Here is a 23041-nt window from a genome sequence, read left to right on the forward strand (position 1 = left end):
TTTATTAACTGGGTTAAGTAGGTTAGGTTAAAATTTTTTTTTTTCATAATTTCTAATGACTTTATGTCACCTTTTAAAAGTGTGTTGAATTGTCACTGTGTTGAGTTATCATGGAACCGTCAATAAGATATCCTGAAAGTAAAAACTAAAAGCTAGGTCTTAAGCCCAGTTGCATATACATAAAGTCTAAATATTATAAAGTTTCAGCACATGCACCATCTAATTCTTCTTCCTGTTCTATGATAAACACGTTATTTCCAGTCGGGTTCAATATCTTCAATAACTCTTGACATAATAATTCTACAGGATAGAATAGTTATGAAGCAAGTGAAGTTTGTGGTTTTTATATTTAGCATTTTTCTTTCAAGAATACGGTATTTGTTTCTTGATAGAATTGATTTTTTATGTAGATAAAACAATGTATTCATATTCTATATGTACACCCGCCAAAAATTCATCTTAATATTTTAAAGCATGTTATTTTAATTAGCGCCATCTATGGACGCAAAGTGTACAATTTGTATTACGTTTAACCTTTACTGCAACTCCATTTCTATTCCATACTAAATCGGAATGGATTATTGCATAACAATTGAATACGGAACAAAAAATAATATCCACATCTCAAAGTCAATTAAATCTATTTGGTTTAGCATTTATATACCAATAGAATACGTTGCTTAAAAATATGCACCTACTACAGTTTGGTTACAATATTGTTGATATTACAGAAGAACTAGGCTTCCAAAACAGTCCATTGTCTGTCTACAACATATCCCAAGATACTTAGGACAAGTAAATCGTCAAACTCAGAACTGGAACCTTGAGAGGCTCACGGTCGCTGGCAAAGGTTCGGCAGGAAAAGTAGAGGAAGATCAGTGTCACAAGCATCTGGAAAGTCAGTGTCTGCGGCCTTACAAGCAATGCAGGACCGTGAGAAGTGGAGAAACTTAATTCATCAGGACAATTGAAGTGGGGGTCACGCTGCTTTGTAATAAGGTGACACTCAAGAAAAGAAAGAACAAGAAAAATACATTTAATTTATGAGAGAATATCGTTTTTATTACAAAATTGTGTCAGCATTAATATCTCTTTCACCCTCTTTTCCGTTAACTCATCGAGCTTGAAAGATTCAGCTAAGAAAAAGGAGGAATTGCATCGGTTTTCATTCAGCGTTATTGCAGCAATAACATATTTGATTTGAGCACAGACCCCGAGGGAGAAGACAACGCCATCTTGTGAGAATTCTAAAAGGTCAGAGAGTTTGGGCTGAAATGCGGAACCATTCATCAAGGAAGATTTTTCTTTGAAATCCAATTCTTCGCAGCCTTTTTCTAAGTTTGCTCTTTTCCTTTCAAGGTGTTGGTGGTTTTCTTGTAAGGCAAGGCTGAAAAATTAAAACAGTAGTGATTACTTAATTCTCAACTATAATCAAGGACAAACAAATAACACACTATGTACAACCAAACCATCGCCCTTGAAATCATTCAATATTCAATGGGCAGTGAATTATTTATGTTTATTGCTATGAATAGGTTAAAAAATATGTTTATAATTATAATGTGTTTTAAAATGCGGTTTTATGTGTTTCCTAGCCAAACGTAATCTACACAAAAATAGATTTATATGTAAAATATATGACAATGTAACAAATTTTATGGATGTACAAAATTTATTAAAATATACTAAAACAAAATTATTGTGCTCTAGTCAGACACAATATAAGATTCTCACAGCCATCCGGGCAGGAAAGACATCTGGTGATGGACACTGCAAGGCTGTTCGAAACATTGACTCAAAAAGGAAGAAGCAGCTGAACCTTGCATTTTACCATCGACCAATTAATTCATATATTGATGCATTTTACCCCAAAAATTAACCGTTTGAATATGTAGAGTCGATATTTGTACGAACGAATATCTATCATAAATTGCGTGTCGTCGATATATCGACAGTATAGCTCTAGTTTCTGGTGCGCTGCGTCCCCGGTGTGTGGCTGCGTGCGTTGACAGTTCGGCGTGCGGAGTAGTGCGTGTGGTGTGAGTTATTTAAAAAAAAAATCGCAATTACGAAAACAGTGAATTGCGAGCCGTGATAAAAAATAAGCTCTGTTTCAAACTTCGTTTTGTTTAAAAATAACTTCTTATTTTATTTTTCGAAGTTATTTTTAAACAAAATTATTTTCAATTTAACAATACAATTTTTAAACAAAAAGATGGCTTGGCCATGGGGAACAGTACGAGTCCTTTGATTGCAGATATTTTTATTAATAATTTAGAAAATAAGATTTTCAATAGCGGTGCCTTGTTACTTAAAAATGTATATTGTTGGAAGAGATATGTGGACGACATTTTTTGCATTTGGTTAGGAACAGAAAGACAATTGAACATGTTCTTAAACTTTTTAAATAAAATACATAAAAATATTCAATTTACATTAGAAATAGGTAAAGATAAGAGTTTAAATTTCTTAGATTTAAATTTAACAATAATAGATAATAAAATAGATTTCAATATTTTCCGTAAAGATACGTACACTGATATTATCATACATAATTCATCAAATCATCCCTTTTCTCAAAAAGTAGCAGCTTTCCATTCTATGCTTAATAGATTAATTTCGATTCCTTTGTCGGATCCTAATTATACCTCAGAATTAAATATCATAAAACAAATAGCATCTAATAACGGCTATCCTTATAAATTGATAGTTGAAATACTAAATAAAAAAATTAAACATAAACTCTTTAAACTTTATATTTATCCTATTTATAAAGATACAAACAAACAATGGCGTAGAATTCTATTTGTAGATAATGATACTTCCAAAATTATAAATAAAAACATCCCCTTTACTATTCAACCGGCGTTTTATATGGATAACAAATTAAAAAAATATATTCTTAATAATAAAGATATTGATAGTCAAACTAAAAAATCAGGTGTTTATAAACTCAACTGTAATGACTGTAATTCCTTTTATATAGGAAAAACTAATGGAAACTTTGAGATCAGAATTAAAGAACATCTTAGGGCTTTAAAGGGAAACTGTGAATCAGAATTTGCGGATCATTTATTAAATAACGACCATACTTTCGATATTAATTCAGGTTTTAAAATACTACATTCTGGTTACAAGGTATCTCAAATCAATAATTTTGAAATCTTAGAAATAAGAAAACACGTGAATATGAAAGCAGATATTATTAATAAACAAAAATTTTTTATAAACCCCATTTTAAATATTTTCCCAATTACCCGGTCTTTCCCGTCTAATGACATTTTAATTCCTACTTTGAATAACCCTCCCCCACTCTTACCCCTCCCCGCTCCTTCTACCTCTTCTTTCTAGACCTAATTTTTAATTATAACTTTAGTATACTTGTGCTCCTGATGATGTGAACTTGGTTCACGAAACATGTTGAGATTTTGTATCGAAATAAAGTGATGTAAACTAAGTTATTTGTGTTTTAATAAAAAATAAATAATGCCATCACAAAGTGAAAAGCAGTTAGAAGAAGTTTTCTTCGAAAAATTAAACACAATTTGTTATAGCACATGTTTAGTGTAACTTCTAAATAAGTAGAACTTCAAAAAATGTTAAAAAGTAACACAGAAAAAAAGATAAATTGTTTATATTATGTAGTAACCTGTGTTTTTGTAACTCTGATAACTGCAAATTTATTTGTCGATTGATCTGGAACGTTAACATTTCTATAATATTATCATATTTCTCCAAAGGTGTGTTGATAATGTTTGCTCTGAAAGAAAAAAAATCCATATTAAATAAACAGAATTTTTTCAAAAAAACTTTTAAAATACTAACCGGACATGATGTTAAAAATATATAAAACATATGTGCGACCTCTCCTGGAATATGCTTTCCAAATATGGAGTCCTTACTTCGCAAAGGATATAAATCTGTTAGAGAGAGTACAGAGACGTTTCACTAAAATACCAAGAGCTCTGAAAGATCTACGATACGAAGATAGACTCAAGGAACTAAGATTACCAACCTTACAAGAAAGAAGAGAAAGGGGTGACTTGATCGAGACTTTCAAAACTTTATCTGGACATTACAGTTGCCCTAGCATCCAAGAAATCTTCACTACAAATAAAAATATAAATCTCCGTGGACACTCAAAAAAAATTACCAAAACGCCTTTTGCATCTAATCCTAGAAAACACTTCCTTGCAAATAGAGTAGTGGATGCTTGGAACAAACTCCCACAACATGTCATCGATGCAACAAATATAAATCAATTCAAAGCTCTATTGGATTCACATTTAGAGAGAAGACAGGACTTAGTTCAAACTTAAAACAACTCAATTACTGTCAAACTTGTTGTGAAATCAGATATAAGCGCATCAGCAGAATGCTGCCTGCTCATTACATAATAATAATAACCTCATTAAAATTTTAGTTACGATCATAAATTATGGATTCAAATTCCATTAAACTTGTTTATTTTATTAATTTCTATATGTATTAACTTAAAAAGACCGTCAACCCAGTATGCAAGGTAAATAGTAAAGTTGTTCATATGCAAATATGCATTCACTCACTTCTGTAGCTTCTTCTGTCTCTCCATCAACGAAAACAACTTAATTGTAACTTTATGACAATCCGACAATGTGTTTTTAAATGTGTTATATGCACTTTCGAGGCACATAAAGTAATCTAATACGTATTTTTGAACTTTTGAATCCATCGCAAACCACAAATAATAACATGAATGTCTCACATTCCACCCGTGAACCTGTCAACAACAACGATACAACAACTGCATGACAATTTAACAAAAATTACGATGCATTATGACAATCGATTACAACTGAACTGAACTGAACTGACAACAACTGTCAAAGTGCCAAAACAAGAATGGTTTCAGTATTACCAGTGTGAGAAATTCTCAGTCAACTTGCTTTTTTTTTTTTTTTAATTTTCTGTGTCTTTTTGAATTTTATTATTAAGTTGATATTAATTTATTTATTTACTAACGGACTATGTCCAATTAAAACATATTGCACGAAGTTAATCCTAGGAGTTAGTATTAGTGGTAGAATACTGACATGACAAAAATAGGGCACATAAGTCAAGTCAAGCAGGAACAAGATTTTGATGGAGTTTTGCCACATCAATATAAAATATTACTTGCGTAATGACTGACAAAAGTCATTAATGAGAGGGTGAGGCGGACGGCTATGCGATTTTGAGTCACGCGAATAATAGTGGCAAGTAGTTTAGTCGCATGTGTAATGTGTATGCCGATGGTATTTGAAACAAAGAATTTTATTCTTTCAACTGAACAATAATATTATTTCTGTATGGCCACATCGACTGAAGCTCGGGTGTTTCCGTAGTAGATCGGGTAATCCCGCATAGAAATTGATCAGCCCGATGTCAGGTTTATTCCGATTTCTCTTCCTGTCAAGTTTGCATGCTCGTGTTTGCGCGCCAGTATGGAAGTGTATATTACGCGCGGCGCGCACATTTTTCAAATCGAGGTCGACTTTGTTATTTTTCAAAATTGTGATGTTTCTCTGAATTGATATAACGTATTTTATATATATAATACTGGTGTTTAAAGTGTGAAGTGCTCCCGATATCACGACGAAATGAAAGGAAAGATGCACGGAAATCGCGGCTCGATGGCCGCGGACGATATTCGTGCCGAAATATTGAATCCGTTTGTACATAATGTTGAACTGGATACAACATTCGACAAAATTAAGGTAAAAATGATACCTACTTACCCATTTTATAATTTCTTTCATACAGCATTCTGGTTGTTGATTCCAATCCAATATTGACGTTTTCATGTTTATGTCAAGAATGTTTCGTTTGCGCATAACAGACATTTGACAGATAAACAAAAATATTCAAGTACCGAGGGAGCGAAAGAATTTCTCTTGTTGAATGTATGAAAGTAAATTACCCCTATTATTGGAATAATACATCATTATAAGGCAGCAGTTGAGTGGCCTTTTCGTAATGATTTCGTTCTCTTGGTCATGTTTTTGTTATTCTTTTGTGTTTGGGCGCACTACTAAATATAGCCGAACAGAAAACAGATGATTTTCTCTCCCACGTGAACTAGTGGCGTGATTTTCTTCAGTACCTACATCGTATGACCACAATATTTTATTCTCGTGCTATAAATAGTTTGTATTCGGCTTTATACATTGTACATTTATACAATCGGTACCTACCTATCTATATACACGGTGTCCGGAAACTCGTAGTACAAGCGGGAAACTGGAGAATCTACACCACATGGGAAACCCAAAAAAACATAAAGTTTTTTGATTTGAGCATTTTCAAAAAAAAAAAAAACCAAAAAAAAATATTTTTCGGCTATTTTAGGGTTAAAATTTTTTCTGGTGTTTAGGGTTGAATAACAGATGTTTTAACCCTGCAGAGCAGAAATATTTTATGATTACACCGGGTTAAATGAAGGGTGATTTCAAAATAATGCTTCAAATCCGAGTTTCTTCATTTGTTTTACTTTCAAATAGTTTTAATAGTTGGGTACTTTGATCTTCAGTAATAATTTATAAGAATTTGATTAAAAAAAAAAAAAAAAAAAAATCAACTTCAAACTCGATTTACTCGATAACGAAAGCTCAAATAAAAAAAAAATATATGAAATACGCTTTGAATTTTTATTATTAGAAATAAACATTTTTTAAATAAAACTTTTTGATTTACCTTAATTACTATAAAAGGAAACTGTTTGCATTTGGGAAATTTTTAATTTTAGCATTATAATTTTTCATTATTAAAATGAAAATTCGCTATCGTTGTATGGGATGACAGCCAAAATAATTTCTGTTGATGACATTTTCTAATTTTGGTATTTCTGATACCATACGAGTGGCTAGAAGAGACGTCATTACCAAGTACTCTATGCAAATTAGGCAGGTACTAATTTGGTCGAACTCTGAAAATAAAATAAAGGTTTTTAGGAATGTTTATAAAAAAAAATATTAAAAAAAAAACTTTGGGTTATTATAGGTTAGGTCAGTATATATTAGGTTAGGATAGTTTAAGTTAGGTTAGAATAGGTTAGATTAGATTAGGTTAGGTTAGGTTTTTTTAAAAGGAAGAAGGCTGCGAATAACCTGACAATATTTGAAAATCTCTTATTGCTATCACACTAAGCGGAATTTGTTGTTTGTTGTTTTATTTCATTTAATTACTATGGAAGATGTATTACTTCTGGAAGTTGGTTCTACAATATTTAAAATAAAATGATTAAGTAACAATAAAATTAAAATTCTTTCTTTGACTAAACATAATGTTTTTCTTATTTTTGTGGAGTGACAAATAAGAATTATGCACATAATATATAATTTTATATTTATTTAATCCTAGTTGAAGTACAACTTCTAACACAACAGATTTTCTGATGAAGTTAATCCAGCCAGTGTAAAAACTTTTGATTACATAGGGAACAATGTAAAAGAAACGTAGGTAATATGAATAAACGTAGTTAGGTTACAGTTATTCACATAAGGAAATGTGAAAGTATTGCAAAAGATAACGAAATCAGGTGATGTCTCTTTATATTTTTCTATTGTGTGTTATTTCTATAAATAATCTCCATTTTTCTTTATGTGGATATATATTTATATACAAAAGTCACATGTTTATTGTTTGCGTTCCGAATACAAAAAACAACAAAATACACGATGGATTCTTTGTTATTTCCCTTTGCGGTGGATATTTCCTTCGTTACTCATTCTATTGATAACGATAACAGATAATAACAAATACAAACATATGTGGGAATTAATAGACAAAGTGAATGCAGTACGTCGCATATTTCAATACTGATTATGGGAAGGTGGCCAAATATTATAATCTTTTGTACAGAGAAAAAAAATATTTGTATAACGTCTCGAGGAAAAGCTTTCTAATAGTTTTTCTCACACAAAGTTAATTTTCTTGCCAAGTTTTTATGTTTATTTCATTTATATGAGAGTTAAGGTTGAAATATTTTAATTTTATTTATTAATTTTATCTTACCTATTTATACATCAAAGTTTACGAATGTCTAATTAATACATTAGTGGATTTTATTTTATTGATATGGCTCCTACAATCCAGCTTGAATTTATCAATTGTTGCAGACTTTATGGTTTTCTGCAGCGAATTATAATATTTATTCCTTCGTACAGTAAATAATTTTGTGTATTGGTTTTGTCATTTTTGGTAGCCTTATTTCGTCGCACGTTCTTGTATTATATTTGCGAATGACCTTGTCGTGTATAATTTTCTTTGAAAAGTATTTTGTTAATGTATGGAAGTGAGGCATGGAACTGGCAAAGAAAGGATGAAAGTAGATTAAATGCTGTTGAAATGAGATCCCTGAGGCGTATGTGTGGTAAAACCATGTTTGATCGTGTGAGGAATGTGGAGATCCGCAAAGAGTGCAAGGCTGATGTAAGCGTAATGAGTAAGATTAAGAAAGGGATGCTTAGATGGTTTGGGCATGCAGAGCGAATGAGCGAAGATAGGAGTGTAAGGAGGATATATGATGCAAATGTGAATGGTAGCAGAAGTCGGGGACGCCCGAGGAAGACATGGCACGATCAAGTGAATCAGATACTCGAGTCGGGCCATGTCAAGAGTCAGAATAATAGAAGAGTATGTATGAGACGATGTATGAATGTGAATGAGGCAAGGAGTGTGTGCCAAGACCGAGTTGTTTGGCGGTCCGTCCTCTCTGCCTACCCCTGCGGGGAAACGGCGTGATGGTTAGTTAGTTAGTTAGTTAGTTTTGTTTATTATTTATGTATAAATATCATCGTGTTCAAGTCCAGCATTTTTTTCACGGTTAGCTCATTAATTCCTTTAAAATTATCGTCAATTTTTGAAAATTTATTGAGTATTATTCTCATCGCTCTATTTTGGAGAAGTTTTAACTTATTTTGTCATTACTTACATAAGAAAAACATCGTTTTTTTACGAACTCTTACCAAAAAATGTTTTTACGGGGTTCATCCAACTATAGTAGATCTTAGTTTGTCAGTCAGAAAAATAACACAGGTTTGCAAATTGACATTTTTGAATTTTTTTAAATGGTAATGGTTGAATTATATGTATTTCGGAATGCCGAATTCGAGAATGCCATCCATTTTGACCCATCACGTAAGGATTTTCCGCAAAGTGGAAATTAAAATATAGGCAAAACCCGCCTTACACTACTTCTATAGGGAATGTTCAAAAGAAAAAAATCATAAAATTATACAAATTTAATTAATTTTAAGTCATAATATATTTTATTTACATCATATGCAATTATAAATCTTTATAAAATATGCTTTTTTAGTTTGGAAGCTTCGTTTTGTGCTTTTTCGTTTGTGGGACGTTATATTTTCCCTATGCAGCATCCAGCAGTAGTCGCCCATCATATTTGTATCCCATCGACCTTGATACCTTCTCTCCATTTCCTTGATATCTTGGTGAAACCTCTCACCTTGCTCTTCACTAACTGCACCAAGATTTTAAATCTCGGATCAGGTCATTTATTTAATTCAGCTTGAGAAAATTGTTGAGGTCCACTGGAGTCGCCTACTTGAAACTCGTCACTAGAACTTTCTTCCGATTCACTTTCTGATGATGGCAAATCGTCCAGGCTTTGAGGTTCTTGTGGTGTAGGAATGCCAGGTCCGTGGGGGACTGGGCGGAGTGCTGAATCCATGTTTGGGTAGCAAATTTGTTTTTTTTTTTTTTTTTTGGTACTATACCCTTGCACATTGCACGAACAAAAGTAGCAGTCATCGCTGTGGTTTCGAGGCTCTCTCCCAATATATATGATTCAAAGCTGACTAATTTTATCGTCGTTTCAATCTATAAAACTTAATATTATCTTATAATAAGTTGTAAATAATAAAAAATATATATTTCGACAATAAACCCCGTTTTGCGACTTAAGATAGGCAATCCCACAGTATTTTGCGTTTTGCAGAAAAACCTTACGTGATGGAATTTTTTTTGATAATTTTCCCGAATTCAGCAACCAAAAATACATGGGAATTACCTCTTATTTCAAAGAAAAAAAAACGTTGCAGACCTGTGTAATTTATCTAGGTATATAAATAAAAATTCAAAAAATTCGATCGTTCAAAATCTTAAATCTACGAAAGTTCTTCACGGATTATTATGAAATTTTGACACAACTTGTGGGATTTTACTTTTTTTCAATTTATTATTATCTATTAAAACATCTTCAAATGTTTTAGTTAATTTTTAACGGTATTTCTGCATTTGCAAAATCTGCGGGCAATCATATTAGACACTATGCTTAGGCTTCTGCTTTGTCGTTCGATATCGCCTTCGTCAGATAGGTCTTGATTAATAATGTGCCCCAAGTATTTTACGTTCGTACATGTATTTATTCATGCCTCGTTAAGGTGTACGGGGAACATCTTACTCGTATCTGGATTTCGTAAAAAGTTATTTATATTTTCTTCTTCTAAAATTATGTAGAATCACCCCTCGAAGTGAGTGCACTTTACCCCCCGGACAGCCTGTATAAGAGTATCCATATTAATAATATTATAATTGTATTTAACTTGTCTGAGAATCTATTTTGCCCCGGTATTCTCAATACTGCAGTTGCGATTTGCGAGTCGCGACCCCACTAACTGCAATGTTTACTTATTGATCTGTACCTACGTCAAATGATCCGTGTGTTTTTTTTAGTACCATACATTACAGTGCATTATATACCACATTGAAATGTAGAAGTAACACTTTTAGTACCATACATTTCAGTGCATAATATACTACATTGAAACGTAAGAGAAACATTTTTAGTATCATACATTACAGAACGTAATATACCACATTGAAATGTAGGAGAAACATTTTTAGTACCATACATTACAGTGCATTATATACCACATTGAAATGTAGGAGATACATTTTTAGTACCATACATTACAGTGCATAATATACTACATTGAAACGTAAGAGAAACATTTTTAGTATCATACATTACAGTGCGTAATATACCACATTGAAATGTAGGAGTAACATTTTTATTACCATACATTTCAGTGCATAATAAACTACATTGAAATGTAGGAGAAACATTTTTTACTTTCACTATCATAATCATAATGATACCTAAGTATTACGAATCACACACACACACAAAATAATCTTTATATTCTCCACCTATACTATTATAAATATCTTCAATTTCCGAATATAGTCTCACTTCTTCCATTCTCTTACGTCGCGCGTCATGTTGTTGCTAAAAATACGTAGTCCGTAGGTAATGGAAAATGTACATTGTTCTCTCTCCCAGAGTTCTCTATACATGTGGTGACATAATTCTGTTCTTTTGGTGTTCTCACAGTATGTATGAAGTAGGTACTATTATGTTATATGAATTTTAGGTAAGTACCTACATCCCTGTTATAGAGTGGTTCATACACTCAATATCGCCTGGTCAAAGACTACCATTCAGAATCTAAACGTTGCTTGAAATGATTGCTTGGCTGTGTTTGGTGACTAGGTCTGAATATCCAGGTAATTCACCGTCTTCCTATTCTCCTTCCCCTTCCCATTGAACCTCACAATGCATTCCACGGGCCCCAGGCGGCGTTTTTACAAAGCCTATTATCTATACCATTTCAGTCACTGTGTCGTCTGTAATAGAGGTGCTTTTGTTTTTACAAAATCATTCAAAAAGCATGTGCCATTTCAGTCCATAGACTATGTTTTATTACTGAGATTGAAAGACTCATTACGAAAACAAAGAATAGTCTTAGGTTGGCTTAGGCTAGGTTAGGTTAAGTTTAGTCGGGTTGGGTTGGATTAGGTAAGGTTAGGTTTGGTTTGAAGAAACAAAAGTTAAGGCCCCGTAGTAAGCGTTCAAAGATGGTTGGAAATGGATAGAAATACGAATGTTAGAGGGATCGCGCTAATATTAAAAAAAACGATAATAATTCAGCGAAAATGGTGAAGATTCTTAATAAAACACGACTCGTTTAAAATAGAGCGAAAATCTCTCGACAAATGCTTTAGTTGCATTTAAAGATAAACTGCGAATTTTTTCATATCTATAACATAGTAAATAACAGAACAAAGCGTGTTTTTATTAATTTTCGGAGCTAACATTGCGATTTTTTTCTATGGGGGGAATTTCATATAATTAACGTTTCGGCTTAACAAATGCATAGATAATATCTTAAAAATAACTATTTTTTTAACTTAAAAACTTAAAGAGCGTCGATTTTTCTCTACTTTCTATAAATATAATATGTATGTATTATATATGTAAACCTTCCGGAAGAAATTCTCTAAATGATCATGAAAACCATGTTGAAATCTGTTGCGTATTTTAGAACAATTATTTTTAATTTTAACAATTTTGCCTAGGTTTAGGCGCACAAACAGTCAACGAGAGACTTGTTATAAATCGCTAGAAATTAGGTATGCGGGGCTTAAAGACTTTATTAATACGCCTCCGGATAGTTGGGAGCAGTTTGGACTATTGCACGGTATTAATAAAAATATGTTAATCTGTTTGAACCTTAAAAGGTGATATTGGCAAATCAATATTTTACTAATAATGCTCTGGCGTGAAAATTCTATTCCCAAACATTAGCAATGCTACTGTACGGATTTTAATTTCATCAGAAATCATTATAGTAATTTAAAAACGTTCTCTGAGTATTTTATCAGACAGAAGGCCACAAAATTTACATTGCCAATTTTTTTTTCGCAGTCGATTATTCTCTCGATTACTCATTCAGTTCCGGCCATGGTGAATAAAGCGTACAAGTGATTGGTTAGCAATCAAAATTTAATCTTGAATATCCGCGTTTTCTTGTGTTCACCTTTATTCTGGAAATTTTATATTCGAATAATCCATCTTTCATTATGTACTATTAGCGTAGACCCGTGAAAAATCACGGCGTACGTTTGTAGGATTTGTGAAGCCGAAGTTATTTACGAAATTATAAATCAAGAAACAAAAAAATAATTTGAGAGACAATCAAAAATTAAACTTTCGAATGAACACCGTTAGTTAGTAAATATTGAAATAATTGGTGATTCAGATTTAGATCTCTCAATTTTTGACAGATTTAATATTGAATTATTATTAAAATAAAATAATTTTGGTACCTACTTTATCGCATGGTTTCCACAATCACTTCCATTTTTAAAAATTAAAAGGTCATTGAAAGTGAATAATTTTAAGCAGTAATATTTCACATCACAAACAACTGAAATTATTATGTTTGATTAATTAAAAATACTAATTTCGGTTGTGAGTATGTCTGTAATTCCGGTTCTAAACTATACTATAGAACTTGGATTTGCTTTGAATTCAATTGTCATTTTCAAAATTAGAGCCGATTTTGTGAAAAATTCATACAAGCGATAAAGTAGGTACTTACCAAAATTATTTTATTTAGATTATGTATTTTTCATAAAATGTATTTCTTTTGTTTAATTTTTTTTACAAATATCTTTTTTTAAATTTACTAACGGTGTTCATTCGAATGGTTAATTACTGATCGTCTCTAAAATCGACAATATTTCAATTTATAAATACTCTTACAAATTCTACATTTTTAATTTCCCCTTGTTTTGTTGTTGTTCATCTTGCATCTTGTCGGTTGGCTCGTTGTAGCCGATGCGTGGCCAATGGTTGAGATGTTATTTCTTGTATCGAGCATCGAGGCGAAGTGAAAGGTGAATGTTGGAAGTTGGTACCAAAAAAGCGGCAGTGCTCGACACTGCGCTGAGTCGGCTTTTTATCTCATATCAAAACATGGAACACAGCAATTGATTCGTATTTGTTAAAAAAGTCTTCAAATTACATTAATATTAACATAGAAGTAAAAATAATAATAGTTTTATTTCCAGCTACATGAATGGTATCTACAAATGTATCCGTAATGGCGCACAGCAAAAAATAGAATATACAAATAATATGGGAACAAAATGAATCAACTTAATACTTGCAGGTTCAACAAATACAAAGAAAAGAGAAAAAAATATTACATACCTTACACATTAACAGAAAAACGTACAGATTAGCACATAATAATAATTAAACAAATTTTCGATTTATATTTTATTTTAGGGAATAAATGAAACCTCAACGGAACTGAATTTATTTCTAAGCCCACGAAGCCTTTAGACTGGAGAATGCGTGAAATACTTTGTTTTAGAAGTATAAACAAAGAACAACTCTGGAAGTCTCGTGTTACGATCTGTTTCTCGGAACATCATTAGCTCTGTTAAGTCAGGTGCATCCAATTAGTCATTAACGAATTTGTATAAAAGCACCAAATCATTCGTGGTTCTTCTGAAATCGATTAAATCAAGTAATTTCATTAAATTTGTTCAATGGGTATGAACAGTTGGAAATTGATGAACGAAAACGAATGACAAAATTAGGCACTGAAGTAAATCTGTAGGTGTTGATATCTGAAGATTTAGACGTTTGTAGTTTAGTGACGAGATCAGAATCGCCAGTGGGAGACTTTTTCGTTAACCGCGATTCCAGTTCTCTCGGATGACAGCGGAAAGAAGTCGTTAAGACGAGACAATACCCTAAAATAAAGTCAGAATCTTATCGACGTAAGTGAAGAAGCCGTGCACAAAAATATGCGACGTGCGGCCATGTGTATAGGACAGACCTGCGGTTAAATTTGCCCTATCAAATCTCCCTATCAGATCCCTCTGGAAAAATTCGAGATTTTAGTATTAGAGTTATGATTTTAAGGTTAAGGACAATTCTTTGAGGAAAAGAGGAGGTGCGATTCCTTAAGTAGAACCGGAATCGCACCTCCTCTTTCCAGTCTCCTTCTATTCCTCGTTTACTTTAGCCTCACGACATCCGACGATTTAGGAATGCTCAAGTCCCTCTGGTCCCGGGCAGTTGGGTCTCTTGTGTCTTTTGCGGTATTCTCATTAAAAGGTGGTTGGTAAATGATGATTCCAATCTTTAGATTTTTGATAGCAGATTATTATCCAAATCTTATGATGGTTTATAACTGATGAAAACTTTAGATGATTATGTGATGATCTTTATCTGCCGGTGGTTGAGAGCTGATGATCCAAATATTTCCGGTACGTAGTTTAAGCTCCGCATGTCTGGGTGATGATTTGATTCTTCCGGTGGTTGACAGCTAGTTGATGATCAAAATCTTTCCGGTACCTAGTTGATGCTCCGTATGTCTGGGTGATAGTCTGAATCTTACGGTGTTTGTCAGCTTATGATCCAAATCATTCTGGTACCTAGTTGATGCTCCGAACGTCTGTCTCGGTGATGATCTGAATCTTGTGGTTGATGAGCTAATTCTGTGGGTGTTTTAAAGATATCTGTAGGTGTTTTAAAGATATCTGTGGGTGTTTTAAAGGTATCTGTGGGTGTTTTAAAGGTATCTGTGGGTGTTTTAAAGGTATCTGTAGGTGTTTTAAAGATATCTGTAGGTGTTTTAAAGGTATCTGTGGGTGTTTTAAAGGTATCTGTGGGTGTTTTAAAGATATCTGTAGGTGTTTTAAAGATATCTGTAGGTGTTTTAAAGGTATCTGTGGGTGTTTTAAAGATATCTGTAGGTGTTTTAAAGATATCTGTAGGTGTTTTAAAGGTATCTGTGGGTGTTTTAAAGGTATCTGTAGGTGTTTTAAAGGTATCTGTAGGTGTTTTAAAGGTATCTGTGGGTGTTTTAAAGGTATCTGTGGGTGTTTTAAAGATATCTGTAGGTGTTTTAAAGATATCTGTAGGTGTTTTAAAGGTATCTGTGGGTGTTTTAAAGGTATCTGTAGGTGTTTTAACGTTTTGTCAAAACTCAAATACTTTTTTCTCTCCTCTACTTTAATATTAACTAATTATTTTTCCTTTTTCATTTGTTTCTTAGTCTTGATAATGTTTTATGTATTATGTGTCTTTTTTAGTTTATTTATATTCTCTCCTAACCATACAACTAGCACATTGTATTTAAGATTACCTGTGTGGTTTTTATTTATGTATTTTTTTCTAATAGCTATAAAATTTATTGCACACTGTATTAAATATATATTTTCAATACAATATATATTTGTTTACAAGAAGTTGCAAGAAGTAAAAGAAAACATCAATACAGGTTCTCGTGGTGAGGTGCTCGCGAAACACTGTAATTTAAAAAATATATATTTACACACATCAACAATCTGTATTCATCAATTTGTTTTTCTTGTAATATATTATAATATTCCTTAACATAATTATATAATCATTGTATTACTAACTACCTACAAAAACACGTGAAAAACTCAGCACAAGTTCTCCCAGTGGTGTGTTCACGAAACAATACAATATTTAAATGAATTACAGTAAACTTAATTCTTACTTTCTTATAACATAAGGTATACAAAATCTATATACACATATGTATAAGAAAATGTTTGTAATATTATTGTATGTGTTTGAAATAATGTAAGTGCAAATAGAAAGAACATAAATTTTAAATGTTTATTTTACAAATGAACCACCCTGTACCAAAATGTTGGTCTATCCGTCCTTATTTTATAATAAAAGTATGATTAATGATCGACAAAATATTTCCCAACAAAATATCAAGACTTTATCGGATTGTCAGAACAGGCTTCGTAAAAAGCAGAGTTCCGAAACGGTTAAAATGAAAGGCCTGGAATCTCGTGGTTTACCCGTGGTAACCACAGTTTGCAATAAGTAGAGATGAGGATAATCGAAACATTATAAGATTCGAATGATAGTTCGAATCAATGGCTGGGATAGACGAGGACGGTTTTGATGTTAGAAAAAACAAAGAATGTTTGAGTCCACTGTATATTTCTCCACTGAAGTTCTCTACTATGCATTCGTGTAGAGGGATTCGAAGGGCAAAATTTCCGGATATTGTTAATGTGGCCAGATAGGATCTTGGTACTACCCAACCACTCTCTTCCCCATCTTCTTCTCGCCACCACTTACTTCATCCTCACATAACATGTCCTTAATTTGGTAATGTAATGGCAATGATCTCTGTAATCTCACAATAACACTTTTCTGTTATTTTGTTTGTATTTCAAATATAGATTTTGTTTACATCCTAATGAATTTTGGACAGATATTGAAGTTTCGAAACATTATTTCGAATTCAACCGTTAACGGTTTAATTTAAATTGGAATATTATTTTTAAAAGATTTTTTAATCTTGAATGGTAAATAAAAAGGAATAGTGACAAAACAAAACATAATGAAAGAATAGGATTGGCTATATTCGGTTAACCGAGATATGTTAGGTTCGGTTAGGTGGGTTTTTTTTTTTTTTTTCTTCACTTTTAAGCTATGTTCTGTTTCGTCTTTGAACCATCTCGAATATACCCATTGCCAGTAACGAGTTATCGTGGTTTCTTGGGTAACCGCTGCCTTTGGATGGTAGCTGGTAAACCCAGTGGAATAGAACAGACTTCGTCATATCGCTGGCATAACTTGCGGTATCGCCATGCAACCGAAGAATAACTAACCGTTAAACCATGAAGCCAAGCAAGAGGTAACAGGCAACGCGTAACACTCCAGTTGTTTCGACACTCTTCTCGCTGTGATGCGGGTTGGATTCTATTTTCTATGCAGATTATACAGATTACATAATAATTATTATGCCTATAAAAAGAAACACATTTTTCCTGCTCATCATTCAAAATGTAGTCAAAACAAAAATTTCACGACTTTATTATTCCTGATGAGGATTCTTTTTTCAATGTGACATATATGTGTTTATTTGGATTTTCTTGTTTGCATTTGGTCAGCATTATGGTACCTACCTGCCTGAAGAAAGTTTTGAAAAAGAATAGTCATTAATTGACGTTTCTTTGGAAAAACTGTATAACTCATACTACGTAATTACGTAAAATTTTCGGTTTATAATTAAGTAGCTCCGTATTTAAGTACTTTCCTAAATACAAATCTTATGATTTTAGAGGAGATTTTGGTTTTGATTTATTGAATAAGAGAACTAACTAACCATCACGCCGTTTCCCCGCAGGGCTAGGCAGAGAGGACGGACCGCCAAACAACTCGGTCTTGGCACACACTTCTTGCCTCATTCACATTCATACATCGTCTCATACATACTCTTCTATTATTATGACTCTTGACATGTCCCGACTCGAGTATATGATTCACTTGATCGTGCCATGTCTTCCTCGGGCGTCCCCATCTTCTGCTACCATTCGCATTTGCATCATATATCCTCCTTACACTCCTATCTTCGCTCATTCGCTCTATATGCCCAAACCATCTAAGCGTCCCTTTCTTAATATTACTCATTACGCTTACATCAGCCTTGCACTCTTTGCGGATCTCCACATTCCTCACACGATCAAACATGGTTTTACCACACATATGCCTCAGGGATCTCATTTCAATAGCATTTAATCTACTTTCATCTGTTCTTTGCCAGTTCCATGCCTCACTTCCATACATCAAGGTAGGTACCAGCACTCCGTTGTGGACTGCTAACTTCGCTTCTCTGGACAATTTTTTGTTAGCGCCAACGGCGTTCAGTCCTCCATTAACGGAATTACCTGCATTTACCCTTCTTTAAATATCTCTGTCAGCCTTCCCATCTCTCGTAAACATACTTCCTAAATACACAAACTCATCCACCTGCTCCAAGTGTTCCTCATTCACAATTATATTGCACACTGTTTTCGTACTCTCTCTTTCAAACACCATTACTTTAGACTTACTTACATTAATCATCAACGCTTCCCTCATACAGACACGCAATTGCCTGAGTCAGATTTGTATTCACTCCATACTTGGACAACACCTTCCATAGCTTTTTCCTGTCGACTCGGTCGTATGCTTTTTGTAGATCTACAAAGGCACAGAAAAGTTTCTGGTTTTTTGCCAGAAACTTCTCAGTGAGCATACGCAATGATAAGATTTGGTCCATGCACCCCCTTCCACTCATAAATGCACCTTGCACATCCCATATTTTAACCTTTGTTTCCTTTCTTACTCTTTCAATCAAAATTCTACCATATAGCTTGCCAACTGAACTTAGCAGGCTAATAGCCCTATGATTCCCACATTCCATACGTGACCCTTTACCTTTGTATAATGGCATGATCACAGCCCATCTCCAATCTAAAGGCGTGTAACCTTCCTTTAAACATTGGTTAAAAATATTGCACAACCATGTGAGAATTATACCGCTACCTCCTTTAAAATATTCAGCAGTAATATTGTCAAACCCGACAATACCTTACTATTCTTCATACATTTAATCGAGCTTTCTATCTCATCCATGCTAATTTCGGTAACATTCACTCCATCATCTTTCATATCTGATTCGCCGCTGGAATACTGTCACTCACTTCGCTTTCGAAGACTTCCTCGAAATAATTCATCCATCTCTCTTTTATTTTTTCCTCATTCGTCAACATTTTTCCATCTTTCGATTTTATCACTTTCATTCTTCCGTTTTCTGGGCCACTCCGGGACCTTTTGACTTCCCTCCAAAACAACTTAATGTTTTCTTGGAAATGGTTCGTCATTTTCATTCCTTCTTCCTCTTCCAGGCGTTTCTTTCGTTCTTTCACTCCAACTCTTACTTTTTTCTCACATTCCTTATATACTTTTTTCGCTCGATCCTTCTCTTCACTGGAAGCACTGCCAGCCGCAATCAGACATAACCATGCTTTCTTCTTCTCTGAGACCAGTGCTTTAATCTCATCATCCCACCATGCATCACCTTTCTTCCTACCTTGCGTACTTATTCCACAAACCTCCCTAGCAGATTCACAAAGACACACTTTTATGTGGTTCCATGTTTCGTCTATGCTTAGACCATCCATTTCCTTCGCATTCAATCTTATCTCTGCATAATTCACATACTTACTTCTCACATTATCGTTTTGCAGTTTTTCTATTTTGACTCTTGTTTTAGTTAGTACCGTTTTCACTTTAGAGCGCCAACCGCGAAAGAGGTTTACTCTTGACACTACAAGAAAGTGGTCAGTATCGACCTCAGCCCCTCTGAAAACTCTTGTTTCCTCGGTAACAGCTCTCAACCTAGAGTCAATTACTACAAAATCAATAAATAAGAACCTAGAGTCAATTACTACAATTCAATTACTACGAGTCAATTACTACAAAATAATCAATTGAATAAAAGAAAATTATAAAAAATACTTTCTACTTATCTGTTCACAGAACTACAGAAGTTTTGTAGTAAGTTATGTTGGAATTGGAAATAGTAAGCCCCAATAACTTCTCCAACTAGTTATTTATTTATTTTTTCCATTATTTCTGGCTTTCACCCTTCAAGGGTGTTCTTGGCCATCATTTAAAATAATTGAGAAATGAAAGGTGAATTTAAATATTAATTTTATTTAAATAGGCAAATTTCAAAATTATAATGAAAATTGGAGTCGAGTTCAGACTTAGAAGAGATGAGATGTTGAATGGAGGGGAGGCAATTTTAGATAAGGCTTTATAGAAGAGAGGATATTTGTTTAGAGAGGGACAGCCAAAAAATATGTGATCTAAAGTTCCCACTTCTAGACCACAGAATGTACAATCTGGGGAGTCAAGGACGTGAAATTTAAAAAGATGGGAAGGAACGGAGCAATGTCCGATCCTCATTCGAATAAGTGAAGAAATTTCTTTTTTGGAAAAATTAGGGGATTGCTGAAATCACGGTTTTGATGGAATAATCCTTTGTATTGAGGCATAGCAGGCTCCCTTAGATTGACTAGCAATGTGCCAATACTCAGACCAAACATTGCGGGATCTATCTTTGATGATGGAAAAAATGTCAGATAGGGGAATGTGTTTTACGAGGGTAACAACAGGGTTGGACGCTCCTTGTTTTGCCAAGGCATCCGCAATATCATTACCCATGATACCAACATGTCCAGGAATCCAAATCAGAGTTACAGTTTTACCGGAGCTTTGAATGGAGGCTATCATCTCTCGAATAAGGCATACAAAGTGATCATCAGGATGAAGAAGAGGACTGGATTTAAGTTTTTGGAGGGAACTGAGAGAGTCAGAGAGAACGAGGGAATGTTCAAAATTATTTTTGATTATATATTTGAGAGATTCTATTATTGCAATAATTTAGTAATTTTTAAATAATACTATGAAAAAATAATTAATACTATGAAAAGTTATAATTTTTTTTTTCTCTAAATAGTATAAAACAAAGACGCTATTCTCGTCTGTCTGTTTGTGCTCTTAGTTCTTCTAAACTACACCACAGATTTTGATAGGGTTTTCAGTGTTTTCACTATGATTTAGGGAATTTCTTACGAAAGCTTTATTTATATAAAACATGCATGTTATGTTAAAGTAGAGATGCTAAAGTCGAGCAACGCCCGGGACACTTAGCTAGTTTCTTATTATTATAGGTATAGGTTTACGAAATAAACGTAATTCGAAGAGATCGAGATTTGAAATTTATATAAATAAATAATGATCAGAATCTTTTGAAACAAATTGTTTTGTTAGAAATGATTGATAAATTATGCAGTTAGTTGGAGGTACTCGTACCCTCGCTGTTTCAAACTAGGCGTGACAAAATAATTAGGAAACTTACTAATTTTTTGATCGTAGCCGAAAATAAACCGTTGAATTCTTCCGCATTATTCGCTGTTTCAGAACCGGATCTTTAAACATATAAATATACATATTTATGTATGTTAGTATCGCACAACTGCAGTCCCAACTACCCGGATCTGTCAATCTGTTGGAAAAGGGATACAACAGAACAGTGACAAAACGGAATATCATTAAATAATAGTGTAGGATAGGTTAGGTTAGGTTGCTGAGCAACCAACTCAGTTTTGTAAGATCTGTGTAAAATAAAATATGTATATAAAAAAAACTGGTTAAACGTAAGTTTTTTTCACCTAATTTCTCTTTTTTAAATGTTCTGTGTTGTAATTATTCTGTTTTATCATGGAACCCGGACTATGAGAATTGGCAGAATGTCGCGAGGTTGAATGAAGTCTTAGGAAGACATGGCATGATCAAGTGAATCCAATTATGAAAATTAAAAATCTGAAAGTCCCTGTAAGAAGTACGAGTATACTCGCACAGACGATATCTTCAACATGTCAATTAAACAACTCTATTTTATGACTCTACTCTATTACGATATCTTCATCATGTCAATTAAACAACTCTATTCTATGACTCTACTCTATTTGACGATATCTTCATCATGTCAATTAAACAACACTATTCTAAACCAATACTCAATTCTAACATTTTAGAAATATTTGATCTAGGGGTCAAAATCATATTCAACAAGCAAATACGAATAATTTAATTTTTGTTTGAAAGATGCCCTTGAACTATCTGTGTTTTTGTATCTATTGTGATATTTATGTGGATATTAAATAACAAAAAATAAACTTGAACAAAAAATCTTCTTATTCTATGTTCTAAACTCTACAAAAAAATTCCACCCTCATTAAAAATCACTTAAAAACCTTACATAATAATATGTTTATAATTCTTTCGCATGACAATTCAATTATTTTAATGTGTAAGTGAAATTATCAGCACGGGAGATCCCAGTTATGATATCGCTATCAAACAATTTATTACAAACTACCTGTACCCCGCCACGCGTTACTGTGGCTCAGTCTCTCTGTGCAGATATAGAAACAATAGCGCGTGTTGCTTTTAGGTCCAACAGATGGACCTGTTTTAAAAAAGCATGTTTCTCGGACAGTTTTTCAAAAAAATGCGTAATTTTTGAAAAACACACGCCTGTTCAAATGCAACATTGTGTCAAAATTTCAAAGCAATCTGTGAAGAACTTTCGAAGATTTAAGATTTTGTTATATCTATAAATAAATAGAATACTGGAGTCGGGACATAGCGTCAGAATAACAGAATAGTATGTATGAGATAATGTATGCATGTAAATGAAGCAAGGAGTGTGTGCCAAGATAGAGTTGGGAAGCGGTCAATCCTCTCTGCCTACCTACCCCGCTGTGAAACGGCCGGCACGAGGAAGTAGATGGGTTGGTTTTAAGT

At 33.3% G+C, this 23041-nt stretch overlaps 2 protein-coding genes across 2 annotated transcripts in view; one reads left to right on the plus strand and one right to left on the minus strand.

The window, feature by feature from the left end:
* Window positions 1-1041: 1041 nt before the first annotated feature.
* Window positions 1042-4854, minus strand: LOC149422504 (uncharacterized). Its single transcript, XM_089633840.1, has 3 exons — window positions 4566-4854; window positions 3650-3760; window positions 1042-1387 (listed from the first exon to the last, which is right to left on the minus strand). The coding sequence occupies exons 1-3, from the start codon at window positions 4709-4711 to the stop codon at window positions 1042-1044; spliced, it is 603 nt and encodes a 200-aa protein (XP_089489966.1). The 5' UTR covers window positions 4712-4854.
* Window positions 4855-5476: 622 nt separating this feature from the next.
* LPCAT (lysophosphatidylcholine acyltransferase) overlaps window positions 5477-23041 on the plus strand; it is a 117953-nt gene continuing 100388 nt past the window's right edge. The window contains exon 1 of the mRNA XM_089633580.1: window positions 5477-5735. Within this exon, the coding sequence (XP_089489706.1) occupies window positions 5619-5735 (117 nt within the window). The 5' untranslated portion in view covers window positions 5477-5618. The remainder of the gene's footprint in view (window positions 5736-23041) is intronic.

Source organism: Hesperophylax consimilis, chromosome 7, assembly GCF_061612785.1.
Source record: "Hesperophylax consimilis isolate HC1 chromosome 7, BYU_Hcon_1.0, whole genome shotgun sequence".
NCBI classification, from domain to species: Eukaryota; Metazoa; Arthropoda; class Insecta; order Trichoptera; family Limnephilidae; genus Hesperophylax; species Hesperophylax consimilis.